Source organism: Pleurodeles waltl, chromosome 1_2, assembly GCF_031143425.1.
Source record: "Pleurodeles waltl isolate 20211129_DDA chromosome 1_2, aPleWal1.hap1.20221129, whole genome shotgun sequence".
Taxonomy (NCBI): Eukaryota; Metazoa; Chordata; class Amphibia; order Caudata; family Salamandridae; genus Pleurodeles; species Pleurodeles waltl.
Genome location: NC_090437.1, coordinates 1,194,804,382 through 1,194,819,055, shown reverse-complemented (window position 1 = coordinate 1,194,819,055; position 14,674 = coordinate 1,194,804,382). Strand labels below are relative to the sequence as shown.

The following is a 14,674-nucleotide window of genomic DNA, read 5'->3' as shown; positions in this document are numbered from 1 at the left end:
ATCAAACAATGCTTCATCCTTTTTTTGGTACAATGTTCTTGAAGCATGTATTCAGTATCAGAAAGCTAGAAATATTAAATAGTCATTGGTCTGATGCCACACAGAAACAGGTGACAGGCACGGAATGGAGTGCCATGGTCCAAGGTGGCACCGCTCTGAAAGTACCTGGCATGGGACATTGACTTTAGAAAGAACAGATGCAGGAAGGGTCGTGGACGTATCTCATGAAAAGAACATCAACAGTGAAACGCTCGTAATAAGGCATCTGAGAAATGGTTGACAAGCTGAAGAGTGAACAATTGTTACACTGTTCCAGCTGTATTGGAAAAATACCAGAGTTCAAAAGGTCAGTTTACTTTCATATTTAATTTGTGCTATTTGATGGAGCGGGGATCCAGCTTCAAGGATGTAAACAAGTCATTTTGGCGTGTGAGTTCCAGTCCAGACCTGGCCTCACAGCAATGCTTTACTATTTTTTAGCAGAAACCCAGCTGGTGCACTGGAAGTCCAGAGTAAGACACTGGCATAGTCCAGTTTGGAGACATAAGGCATGTCAATGATACCGGTTTGAAGTTATTGTTAATATTATTGAATAATCTAAGATGGAGGCAGGAACACTGGGCTCCTGTGCTGTATCAGCGGAGACGTAAAGTCAATCACTAAGTAAAAGTCAAGTTCTTTAAGGAGCATTTTAGGCTGAAGGGTTCCTAGTATTAAATGGTCAACTTGTCTGAGATCTACTTTTAAAGGCTGTACGAAAAGCCTACCATTTAAAGGTGCTGCCTTATTTAAAAAAACAGCTAACAATCTCTGTTGTCTCAGTTATTCAGTATCATTGTCTTCGAGGTGCATTAAACGAACAAAACAAATCAAAAACGATTGATACATGTTTTAAAACAGTGTCACCTAGCTCACCATATCCAATGTAGGAAATTTGGCATGACCTCGGATCTCTAAGACTTCTTCCATCTCATGTGCTGCATCTCGGAAGACAGACCGGAGACTTTCACTAGCAGCTTCAGGAAACAGCTGGCAGAGATCATACAAATGCCTATGGATGAACAAACCGAATCAAAGCAAAATATTCTTGACAGAATAGCAATATTTTCCACTTACACTTTCATGTGCATGTATGTTACCATTTGCTCCTAGGGTTAGGAATAGAATACGTTATATAAATGAATTGTTAATATGCTGTTGCATGATCTTCCAGTATTTTTTTTTTTTTTTATTTGTTTTTTGTTCTCTGGAAAATATGTAAGTTCAGTCAGCATTTCTTCCTATCCAGCCAAGACCTTCGCAGGTTTCTCATTCCTCCATTATGTCTTCACATACTGCTTGTCTGGCAGAGCCCACTCCGGTAAGTCCTTCTTTCACTGTGCTACTCCTGGGAGACCAGGGAAGAACCAAAGCCTGGCTAGTCTTCTCTTTGGCAAAACAGTCCCCAGTGCCAATATTCACAACTTATTTCATAGTGTTACAGTTTGGCAACAGGCCAACGGGCATTATTTTTTTATAGCTAGCCACTGCGGATATTTCACTTACTAGTTATATCACTTCATTCCGAACGTCGGCCGTACGTCTTCGTACGCCCCCGTGCACCCCCATGTCATATGTAGGAAAACAGCTTCCTGTACACCACACCTACCACAAGCTGACCATGTGCTTGGATATATAACTTGCCTAAAGCTTCCCTTCAATGTAAGGTTGACAGGCCCTCTGGATAGTCAGCTGACCATCTATCCCAGGCTTTCTCCATATCTCCCACCTCAGTTCTACACCAGCATTAATAGCAATCTTCTGCTTCCAGACAAATCCAGAATCTTTTGCATAACAATGTTCTGTGGGGGCCGCAGGAAGACAATTCTATCTGGGGAGCACTGTGTGGTCAATCTTGGGGCACTGCAGAAACTTCCACGATCCCATCCCATCCCAAGTTGTCTTTGTGCCTGTGTGAATGCGAGGAATCTAATACTAAAATACACATCTCCAGCTTTTTTCACATCCCTCTTCACGCCAACAGCAAAAGGATAGATCTTTTGCCACATATCTTTTGCCATAGCCTGAAATGGTTTAAGGGACCAATGGGGATTCAGCTATAAGGGTGGCGCTTGTCAGTACTTTTACTAGATATTGCTGGGAAATGGGGATCGGGGACACTACCTCGAGATGAAGAATGGTTGGAGGGTATGGACCAATGTAGAATACTGGAAAGAAAAACATTTCGAGGTAGAGGCTGTGAACGGAAATATGAGAGGATATGGGGTGGTTGGGATGCTGAGCTGGGGTAGAATGGTTGCCCACAGGGGAGGTTATGGTCCCTCGGGTGGAACACATATAGTAGGAGAGGGGTCCTCTGGGCTGGACTCAATGGACACTGGAAGCTCGCTTTAAGATACAAAAAGGTGAATAAGTTAATAGAGCCCGAAATTTATTGCCAAATTAAGATATGTACAGTGGGTGAGGTGGGGTATATTTAGAGATTTGTCATGCTGTTTCTTCTGCTGTGCAAACCAATACAATATTCTTTAAAACAACAAACAAATATGTAAATGGACAGGTGACTTCACTGGTCAACCGGCAGTCATCCAATCTACGATCTCTGTAAGGAAATGCCTCCTTGGCATGGTTACCCCCTGACTTTTTGCCTTTGCTGATGCTAAGTTTTGATTTGAAAGTGTGCTGAGGCCTGCTAACCAGGCCTCAGCACCAGTGTTCTTTCCCTAACCTGTACTTTTGTTTCCACAATTGGCACACCCTGGCATCGAGGTAAGTCCCTTGTAACTGGTACCCCTGGTACCAAGGGCCCTGATGCCAGGGAAGGTCTCTAAGGGATGCAGCATATCTTATGCCACCCTGGGGACCCCTCACTCAGCACAGACACACTGCTTGTCAGCTTGTGTGTGCTGGTGAGGACAAAACGAGTAAGTAGATATGGCACTCCCCTCAGGGTGCCATGCCAACATCACACTGCCTATGCAGTATAGATAAGTCACCGCTCTAGCAGGCCTTACAGCCCTAAGGCAGGGTGCACTATACCATAGGTGAGGGCATAAGTGCATGAGCACTATGCCCCTACAGTATCTAAGCAAAACCTTAGACATTGTAAGTGCAGGGTAGCCATAAGAGTATATGGTCTGGAAGTCTGTCATGCACGAACTCCACAGCACCATAATGGCTACGCTGAAAACTGGGAAGTTTGGTATCAAACTTCTCAGCACAATAAATGCACACTGATGCCAGTGTACATTTTATTGTAACATACACCCCAGAGGGCACCTTAGAGGTGCCCCCCTGAAACCTTAACCGACTACCCGTGTAGGCTGACTGGTTCTAGCAGCCTGCCACACTCCAGACATGTTGCTGGCCACAAGGGGAGAGTGCCTTTGTCACTCTGTGGCTAGTAACAAAGCCTGTACTAGGTGAAGATGCTTATCACCTCCCCCTGCAGGAACTGTAACACCTGGTGGTGAGCCTCAAAGGCTCTCCTCCTTTGTTACAGCACCCCAGGGCATTCCAGCTAGTGGAGTTGCCCGCCCCTTCCGGCCACGGCCCCACTTTTGGCGGCAAGGCCGGAGGAGATAATGAGAAAAACAAGGAGGAGTCACTGGCCAGTCAGGACAGCCCCTAAGGTGTCCTGACCTGAGGTGACTCTGACTTTTAGAAATCCTCCATCTTGCAGATGGAGGATTCCCCCAATAGGGATAGGAATGTGACCCCCTCCCCTTGGGAGGAGGCACAAAGAGGGTGTACCCACCCTCAGGGCTAGTAGCCATTGGCTACTAACCCCCAGACCTAAACACGCCCTTAAATTTAGTATTTAAGGGCTCCCCAGAACCTAGGAACTCAGATTTCTGCAACCTAAGAAGAAGAGGACTGCTAAGCTGAAAAACCCCGCAGAGAAGACGGAGACACCAACTGCCTTGGCCCCAGCTCTACCAGCCTGTCTCCCCCCTGCTAAAGACACTGCTCCAGCGACGGTTTCCCCAGGGACCAGTGACCTCTGAAGCCTCAGAGGACTGCCCTGCATCTAGAAGGACCAAGAACTCCTGAGGACAGCGGCTCTGTTCACCCAAGACTGCAACTCTGTAACAAAGGAGCAACTTTAAAACAACTTGGGTTTCCCGCCGGAAGCGTGAGACTTGACACTCTGCACCCGACACCCCCGGCTCGACTTGTGGAGAACAATCACTTCAGGGAGGACTCCCCGGCGACTGCGAGACCATGAGTAGCCAGAGTTGCCCCCCCAGAGTCCCAACAACGACGCCTGCAGAGGGAATCCCGAGGCTCCCCCCGACCGCGACTGCCTTCTTCTCAGAACCCGACGCCTGGTAGGGACACTGCACCCGCCAAGACCTTCGCAGGTTTCTCATTCCTCCATGAAGGATCCAAACTCCAGTGCAGGAGTGACCCCCAGGAGGCCCTCTCCCTTGCCCAGGTGGTGGCTACCCCGAGGAGCCCCCCCCCCCCTTGCCTGCATCGCTGAAGAGACCCCTTGGTCTCTCATTGATTTCTATTACCAACCCGACGCTTGTTTACACACTGCACCCGGCCGCCCCCGTGCCGCTGAGGGTGTACTTTCTGTGTGGACTTGTGTGTCCCCCGGTGCCCTACAAAACCCCCCTGGTCTGCCCTCCAAAGACACGGGTACTTACCTGCTGTCAGACTGGAACCGGGGCACCCCCTTCTCCATTGAAGCCTATGCGTTTTGGGCACCACTTTGACCTCTGCACCTGACCGGCCCTGAGCTGCTGGTGTGGTAAGTTTGGGGTTGCTCTGAACCCCCAACGGTGGGCTACCTTGGACCCAAACTTGAACCCCGTAGGTGGTTTACTTACCTGCAAAACTAACAAACTCTTACTTCCCCCAGGAACTGTTGAAAATTGCACTGTGTCTAGTTTTAAAATAGCTATATGTCATTTCTGTGAAAACGGTATATGCTATTTTGTTAATTCAAAGTTCCTAAAGTACCTACCTGCAATACCTTTCATTTGAAGTATTACATGTAAATCTTGAACCTGTGGTTCTTAAAATAAACTAAGAAAAGATATTTTTCTATACAAAAACCTATTGGCCTGGAATTGTCTCTGAGTGTGTGTTCCTCATTTATTGCTTGTGTGTGTACAACAAATGCTTAACACTACTCCTTTGATAAGCCTACTGCTCGACCACACTACCACAAAATAGAGCATTAGAATTATCTCTTTTTGCCACTATCTTACCTCTAAGGGGAACCCTTGGACTCTGTGCATACTATTCCTTACTTTGAAATAGTGCATAAAGAGCCAACTTCCTACAATCTCCAAAAGGGTAACAGTGGAAATCCTGACCTCCACCTTCACACTGCTCCAGGAAATTAACTGTCTACAGTCAAACGCTATAGTAAGCCTCTCTGTGATTGCTGAAGAGGGCTGTAGGAGAACTGAAGAGGTTTTTAGAGGGGTACAGGAGTCCAATGGGGCCACAACATCCACCATGACAGCCGAGTAGTCAACCGGAAGGAAAGAAAGCCTAGTGGAATGGTTTCACCAGATGCCCAGTTGTTTTCACGGGGGCTGGGAAGCCTGGAGAACAGAGCAGAAAATAGAGAATGTGCAACACTGTGCAGAGCCCTATATGCCACATAGCACTAAATGCCGTTGTAAGGCCTTGAAATTTTCAGCAAATTATAAAGACAACGTGGAAGGAGTCTGGTGCACAGTTGTCAAGTGTTCTTGTAGGGTCTGAGGGCAGACAAAGGCTGAGTGCAGCCAAAGTGCCAGCAGTTGCAAAGATGCGCATCAGGCTGATGGCAAACATTAGTAGGTTTCAAGAAGAAGATGACAACAGCGAGGGCTCCAATTCTGAGAAACGCGGGGTGGATAAAACCGCTAAGTAAATTTTCTGTTACAGCTGCGAAGGTCACATGCAATGGTTAAGTCGTTTAAGTCCTCTCAATGGGAATTTTGGAAACCAAAGTGGACTATGTTAAATGTCGTCTCAAAAGGAAAACAAGAGATTCACCTTAATGAACTTACCAGCATTCATATCCCCCAAAATAATTTACCTGCATCCACAAACACCCTTCTGTGGAGTTCACTTTAAAGATAGGGAAGATCATCACAGAAGAGAGAAACTATCTATAATGGTTTTGGAAGAGGGAGCAGAGTGAGGAAAAAAAGATCAATGGGACATGTAACCCTCATCTTCTATCCAGATTAGCACTCCTGGCAGGGAATTCTTGAATAGGGGAACATCATTAAGTGTTACCAGCATGGCTGTAATTCAGAAAGAGTGCAGAAGTTATTTGTTCACTACAGTCAAAGCTTGCACACTTCTTAGTGCTCAGTATCTAACAATGTGGAAATTAGCAATTAAGTTAATAGTGCTTCCACAATTTTCACCTACTCTCAGATATGCAAATGATGGTCAGAATCAATTGTCTGAGCGACACAACTGCACCATTAGCTCTAAGCAGCCTGGCCCAGCGGCTATACTCCACTCCACCGCCGAGCCACAGGCTGCACCAGGCACCGCCTCTATGCCTGGCTGGTGCCCCTCCACTTGCTCCCGAACTCAACCACTGAGCCTGACCTTAACTTACCCATAACAAAATCTTAAGGAAGGGCAGTACCACCAACAGGAGACTCCCAGGCCGTGCAGTGGCAGGCTCAGTGATGGGGTCCAGAGGCCAGGGTCTGAGGTCTTACACCTAAGGGAGGATGTCAAGGTAATGGAATCACCAGCCAAGGATAAGGTGTTCCAAAAATCCAGGGAAGCCATTACAGACCCCCAGAACTTGACCTTGATGAACATTTCAAAAAGTTATTTAGACAACACAGATTTTAATCCTAAAAACTATGTAGAGTTTGATGCTAAAAAAAGGTTGACATTTTCCCCTAAAGACACAAAGGTTGTGACTGTGTGTCATCTTTCTCCACCCATACACTTTTCCACGGATAAAAGGTGTGTGTTTATTATGCCAATGCACAACAAAGCTCCCTGAATGAAAATGTGTTTCCTGATGCAATTTTCTCAGAGGTGAGTATATTCATTAACGCTTTCAAGAAGTTTGCTTTTGGACTAAATACTAGAGCGTCCTTACTTTACCATATTGCAAAATGCATGCTAATCTTGAAATGAAAAGCACTAATCTAATATGAAGACGACTGAAGTTTACAGAACTCAGCTCAAGTATGTGCATAAGTTTTGTAGTGCAATCCAAGTTTAACGGCTTCTTTCAATTCAGAAATGTTCACCAAATATTTACTCTCCGTGTAAACATTGTGACATTTAACGTCTAGTCATCACCATGGTTGGCTTATCTTGCCATACACTCAAAATATACGTTGTTCCTAATGTTATAAAAACATGTAGAGAGCATATTCTTTAACAAACACCATAAAATATAAGGGTTTGAATTTAAGGTTTGCACATGCCGTAAATCTACTAAAAATTATTAACATCAATGCATTCCTAGATGGGTATTCGGGACATCAGCTGCTTTTTTGCACATGTCCCACCTCCTACAAACTCTAAATCAGGTCCTTTGTCTGTGCTATATAACCAATTGTATCTGTGCCGAACAGAGCATGAGCACAGGTGCTGGGGTGACTTATGATAGGTTCTGCCAAGCATTAACAGTCTGACAGGACTCGGGGAATTTAACTAGCTCAGGCAATATCAAGTCCAGGGGAGGAGACTGGGCAGCAGCGGAAGCAGGTCATATGGATTATAAGACTTTTAAACAAATCTTAGTGTTAAAATGTACAAAGGTAGAACTTAAATCCCAGGGAAAGGTGTGTGACAGAATGATCAGTTGCAGAAGCTTAACCACCGGTTAAATACCTGGCAGACCCTTCAGTTACCCAGGCAGGTTTGTCATTACAGAGGAAGAAAAGCTAACTCTGTTAAGTATCAGCTGTGTCCTTATGGAATTGTTAAGAATGCAGCAGACCTCTCTAATTTTAGCCTGATGAAACTGTACCATCCATGAATTCAACGTTTTATTGTATAGTTTATCCAGGGTAGTGGGGTTCACAACCTGTGGTCCAGGGACCGTGGGGGGTCGCAAAGCCTCCCAAGGGGGTTCGTGACTCTTAGAAAATTAAATAATATTAACAGATTAATAAAGTGTATATAAATAAAGTGGCTAAATGTACAACTCAAAATGATAAAACTAAATTGCAGCACCTTTTGTGATAGTCTAATTATATTATCTTGTCATTTAACATCTTAATTCTGTCTAAGTATAGGTTTTACCTCATTGGTACTAACACCACCCAAATTTAGCAATAAGTAAAGGAAAGGTGTCCATTTAACCTTTGCAAAGGGCCTTCCACTGTGTGGCAACATGTTTTACGTAGTTTTTAGTAACTTTCCACCTCTTTGATCTGGAAAAAAATTGTATTAGTAAAATCTCCAGATTATGCAGCAGATGATGGATTATGTACTACAGATTCATAATTATGTGGGAAACGCTGCAGCTGCAAAATTGCATAATTAACAGTATGCTCAAAAACTTTTAAATGAATGAATGTGTGTATGTATATATATAATAATACCTGCTGGTGGTCGCCAGTAGGTAGTTATGGTTAGGACCTAGTTTCCAATCTTCATGGTAGTCAACTATAGGTGGCACTACCAATTTTATCTGTGGTGCTTGGGTGCCCCCATAAAAATCACTTCCATTGTTGCCACTGTTAAGAGAGCAGTACAGCTGATTAAAAAATGTTGACAACACACTTTGCCATCCGTTGGATGTAGGTGATGGTATGTGTATTTGGATAAAATCAATAAAAATATCTGAAACAAATATGAGCAATAGTGACTTTCATTCATCCATGCAAAAAAGGACACTATGAGACTCATTTTGAAAGATACCCTTTTGCAACCCCAACTGTAGGAAACTGGCCTGGTGTGTGGTGGACACCTATGGTGTTTGCACCTTATACCAAATCCAAATATTAGTGAATGAGGGCTGTGGCTAGGAAGACAAGGCTCTCTAGTGGTAGCTGGTGAGCAGCCACGACTTATCTAGGAGGAGTGTAAAGCACTTGCAATACCCCAGCAGTCAGACGGCAACTTTTACACCTGAACCACACAGTGTTGCAAAAACAAAGGTACTTTATTATATTAATATTAACACTGAACTAGATTACTTATAGGCAGTCCTCCAACTGGAGGTAAGTAAACATTATATATACACACAGTAATAATTAGGAATCAGCATAGAAAACAAGCATTGGCATGAAATAGTGACAAATAGTTAGGGCTCTATTGGATGGGGGTTGAAGGGGGGGGGGGCAAACAATATACTAAAATAGTGGAATACGAAATGAAGTCCCCAGCCAAGGATGTGGAATAGTTAGAAGAGAGCAGGGAGAACTCAGGACCTTCAAAGATGAGAACCTAGATGGCCCCCAGCGACCAGGAGAGCAGAACTAAGTTCTTCCCAAAGACTAACAAGGGGACTTGGAAAAGAAAGATTGCAAGATCAGGACCAGTCCAGTGAAACCCAACGGTGGATTCCGGAAGAAGAGAACCTGCAAAAGAAGGGGACAGAGTCCAGTCCAGACAGGAGTATCCAAACAGGGCAGAAGCCACTACCCCTCTCTTCTGAGGATAAAGATCCAGGTCGACAGGGGAAGCTGAAGATCAGCTTTGGAGACTAGGAGCTGCAGAAAGGTCCTTAGAGTTGTGCAGGTGATGTCCCACGTTGGTAGCCGGATCGCAGATGTTCAGTGGCCAGAAGGACCACCAACAAGCCTTGGCAAACGTAAGCTCGAGCAAAGGAAGATTTGCAGAGAAGAAGTGGACCAGCAAGGTCTAGGGGACTTGATCTTTAGAGGGGAGTCGGGCTGACCATCAGCAGTCAGGAGAGTCAGCAGAAGCAGTTGCAGCCCCCACAGGCAACCCACTGACAGCAGGCACAGTAAGTTGCGGTGAGGCCCTGTCAGCACACCTGGAGAGGTGTCCCACGTGGCTGGATGAGCAGAGGAAAGACTCTCCTTGCAAGAATGAAGTGCTGGAGGCCAGAGCTACTTGGAGCCTGAAGATCATTTGGATCCGAAGTCAACAAGCCTTGGTAGCTGCAAAAGTCGAAGTGCACAGGGGTGCTGTCCTGCAAGGACAGGCAAGGGCTCACTGTTTCCCAAGTTGGACAGAGGGCAGACAGGACCATGAGGACCACTCACCACCACCACCTGTGTTGCAGGATCCACGCAGCTCCAGAGGAGGACAGATCCCAGCAGCCAGAGGTTGTTGTCTTGGGTGCCTGCGAATGCAGGGGAGTGGCTCCTTCACTCAAAGGGGGATTCCTTCTTGCTTCATGCAGCGGAACTCTTGCCGACCCCAGAGGATGCACAGCCTTGGAAATGTTGCAATTATTTGAAGGAGCCAGAGAAACAATGTTGCAAGGCGAGGTCATCTCAGGAGTTGTAGGCTTGTTTGGTTCCTGTGAAGTCCAGCAGCTGTTACGATGGCCAGGAGCAGAAGAGGAGTCCTGGTGGAGCTCTGCATGCCAAATCTGTGGACCCACTCGCAAGGAAGTCCCTAAAAACCCCTTACAGGGGGCTTGGTCACTCTGCAGGGTGACCACCTATCAGAGGGGTCACCAATGTCAGTTACGTGTCCTGACCAACCAGATGCTCCCTGGGGCCTATGCACATCTTGGTTTCAAGATGGCAGAATCAAGTGGCCAGCTGGAGGAGCTCTGGGCACCACCATCAGCCTGTTTTACCCCGTATTTCAAAGTAGCACAAATGCTCCTGCTATGGAGTCTCACAGCTAGGCTAAAAGGATTCAATGATTGACAAGTGAGACTCAGAAATGTTACTTGTGAGATAAATTAATATATCAGTTAAGGAACTGATGAGCGCATTTTAGCTCGACTATAGCATTATGTCTCTCCTGGGGTCTGCAGATGGCAGCAGACTACTACTGCACCCTGCCAGAGTGGATCCTCAAACAAGCAAGGTCTCTCATTTACGTGAGTTAGAGCTATTTAGCATTGTAAACTCATAACTGGACTTTTCTTGCCACATAAACTTGTCAACCCTGCCTCATAATTTCGTCTTTGCTTGCCACTGTCCCACTCTGGAGCATGGGGCAGTGCTACAGCTCTGCCTCTCACACTGCAGCTCACCCATTCATGAGCAGTAGTGAAATCCTGTCTCACAGGGTAAATAAATGCCACTCAATGCTATGACCCAAACAAATGTACTAAAGTGAAACACTTCTGCATGTTAAATAAAGTTTCTGTTTCGCATTGTGAAGAGCCTTTCTTATATTTGATATGACACATCTTGCACGAATCGCCTGCCAGATATATTCATGGCTCGGCCCGCTGGGGATTTTAGAGCCAAGCCGATCCTTGCCATGCCTTGCCTTGCCTCTGATCTCCAAACTGTTGGTTTGTGACGTAGTCTAATGGCTAACAAAAATCCTCTCTTAGTTAATGCTCCCTGTGTGGGAACTTAGAACGCAAATTTAGCACAATGCACCAATAAATGTGAAACATTTAAGACCAGCACAACAAAAAACGAATGACAATAGTCGGAGTGGTTAAAGCCCATATACTGAACACAGCATGCCTCGCAAAGACAGCGCATGCGCTGCCTAGGCTCGACCTAAAAAGGAGACTGACTAATCACTCCACACAGAGATGTCTGCTCAGTTAGTCACATAGAGACGTTCCAAAAGATACAGGAGCAATACCACCTTTCCTGAACTCAGTTCAACAAACACCTGCAATGATGACACGTTCTTAAAGTTCACTTTCCCCCACACATTGCAATTCCTGCTTTTAGCCTTCTTGAGGCTAAGCTGCTGACCAGGAAGTCTACTAAAAGTGTGATTTCGCAAGTCTACCAATCCCTTGTCATTAATGCCTCTGACAAATTCCCTACAATGAAGCACAGATGGGATTGCATGGGTTGGTAAGCTGCATGACAGAGTGGAGGGAAGCCAGAATGGCCCCCTGGGAATAAAATATTTCCATCCCCCTCAGGCTAATTCAGATGAACTACCTCCACCTAATCTATATGACCTCCCTAGGGCTCCACAAGGCAAGTAAGATTCCCCTGCTTTCGTTGTGCTTCGTTGGAGGCAGTTTTTTTCCACATGGTCTGATTCTGTCCGGTGATGGTCCTGTACTGGCGGAAAATAAAGCGAGAGCTCTTGTCAATCCTGGATCTGCCACTGGAACCTTCTACCAGGGTTGCACTACTAAGATTACTGAAGGACTTCGGGGGCCCATGACTGGAGTGCTCATTTGTAGGGATTTCGATGTTGGTAGCCAAACGAGACATTACACAGAAATGGAGAGCTGCAAACCCTCACACAGTGGCAGACTGGCAGGTGGGGATGGACAGGTGTGCTCAACAAGAAAAGCTTATCTATGTGTCCCGAGGCTGCCCACAAAAACATAGGACAATATGGGGTAAATGGTACGAATATCATGGTTTGGCACCCGAAGAATGAATAAATTATGTATTTGAAATGTGCTGTACACTGTGGCACAGATAAACTAACTGTACCTTTTATCTGTGGTTGGAAAACAGTAAAACACATCAAAACAAAAAGAAGACTGACACCACCAAGGTAAAGATCCTGCCTATGAATTTTAAAAGTACAAAGGATCACAATTGTTTGTTATGTAATCCAGCATAGGTCTGCAGGCAGATTAGGAAATGTTGTCATTCATTCTACGCTTATTAGCAATGTGGTGCCTCTTTCTATTACTACAATGTGTACAACAATACCCTAGCCTCGCACAAATAAAACTGTCATGAACAGTACAGTACTACAAACAGAGATTGAATACAGCACCATATCTAAAACTGGGCTCTACAACTAGACCTATACACAGAAAGTCAGTTTACAATTTATGATGGGGATATACAGCAAGTTCTGAAATGCTCACTTACTGATCATGCTTCTTTCTCATGTTGTTGTGTTTAACATGGAGGCTGAAAGGGGCCACAAATAAGAAAGTATACATACTGGTTTAGGGGGCAGGTCATCTTTTCCTTCCAAGCACATTCCATTTTTTTTTCTTTTCTCTTTTCAAATGTGTAACAGACTTTTTAACTTCATACAGGTTTCTCAAGAAAAGTGAACTTTATTCAGACTTAATCCCAAATACTTTTCTACTTACGCAGTCATTTTGTCAATAGTTCCTAGCTGTTTCGGGTCATTGACTGCTAGCTCTCCAATGTAATCCAGGAGAAATCCAAACAATTTCTGCAAGAACACCAAAAAAACTGCATGACCTTGTGCATGTTACTGGTTATCACATTCTCCTTGTTAATGAACAGCACAATTCTAATTGTTCTTTTTACTTAACTGTAAATGAAAGTACTATCCTTTTTTGAAGCTGGACACAAAGATTAAGCTTTGATTACTCACCAATGATGAGCTGCGTGCTAAAAAGGCCCCACTGGATTATCTTTTTAAGATGATAGGCCGTATAACATTATGGTACCGCCAGATACTGCTGATTGCCTCAGTCTGCTGCTGCTGCTGCTGCTGTGTAAGCAGGAAATATAAGCAAGTATTGGTTTCTATCCCTATAGAACTGCCTTTAGCTAATCAAGAGAATGCCAAAATGTATTCAGGATTACAAGTAGCAAAGCACTGGTTCCTGTTACGAATGTACTAATATTAGGATCCTAGCAGGAGACTAGTTTAGAGATCGGTGTGAGCTTGATCAACCCCATGATGCTCAAAGTCCGTTCAGTGAAGATTTGAAGCAACAGTACTATTTTTTTTCTACTGAAACCAATTTGGAGTAAATAAAAAACAAACAAACAAAAAAATAAAACTATTTGGTATCACATGAAGCCCATGCTTTATGCCTTTCACCATTCCCCCCCACCCCACCCCCATGATGTTATATCACATTTCTATCAAGTTTGTGTACTTGGAGGTTTCAACTCCGGAACAAGCAGTTACAGGGCTCAGTACACAGGTGGCAAAGCTCTGATCAGTCGCAGTAGGCGATGTTGCCTATGTGAGCGTGTGTACAGCAACCACTTCCTTCAGTACCGGTTCCTTTCCGTACATGAACAATAGATAGTCACTCAGTGACTTTGGATGAATTCTGCCACAAGCAAACACAAAAACTCAACAGAAACATTTGAACGGCTTAGTTACTGATGTATGCCCTTTTTTTTTTTTTTTTTTTTAAACAAACTTCCAAACTTCCCTTAAAGTGACGGGGTTCTTTCATTAGAACACTATTGAGGTCATATCTGCTAGCATAGGCAGCTGTCTCTTAGCTGGAAGTAGCGAATGCAGGATGACGGGTAAAAGGTTGCACCAAGAACATTTAATAGCAACTGAACATTATGGCATACATGAAGGGCTGTGATATATAAAAGCAGGTGCAGGTAGTCAGTCTGAATAGACGTTCCCTGTGAAGGGAAAAACCAGGAGGACCTCTACTAATCACTAGTGCAACAGCCAAATTTCTTCTGCATACATTCCTGGTGAGAGTAGCTTGTAAGTATGAATATTCCAACCCTGCACCTAGAAGCCATAGATTTGTGGGCTACAGCTACTGTAATGGACCTATTCAGGAGGAGTCTGTGGCGGCCAGCTCTTAACATCCTTTTGGTGTGCTGCTTGAGCCCAGTTCTGGTGTAACAGTGCTGAAGGAGCCAGTCTTTTTCTCCACATGCCGCTGCAAAGT

At 44.8% G+C, this 14,674-nt stretch overlaps 1 protein-coding gene across 1 annotated transcript in view; it reads right to left on the bottom strand.

Moving 5' to 3' along the window:
- Window positions 1-14,674, bottom strand: part of NOP14 (NOP14 nucleolar protein) — a 143,496-nt gene that overhangs the window by 37,335 nt on the left and 91,487 nt on the right. The window contains exons 10-11 of the mRNA XM_069203512.1: window positions 13,139-13,224; window positions 916-1,051 (exon numbers count right to left, since the gene is read on the bottom strand). Coding sequence (XP_069059613.1) covers window positions 916-1,051; window positions 13,139-13,224 — 222 coding nt within the window. The remainder of the gene's footprint in view (window positions 1-915; window positions 1,052-13,138; window positions 13,225-14,674) is intronic.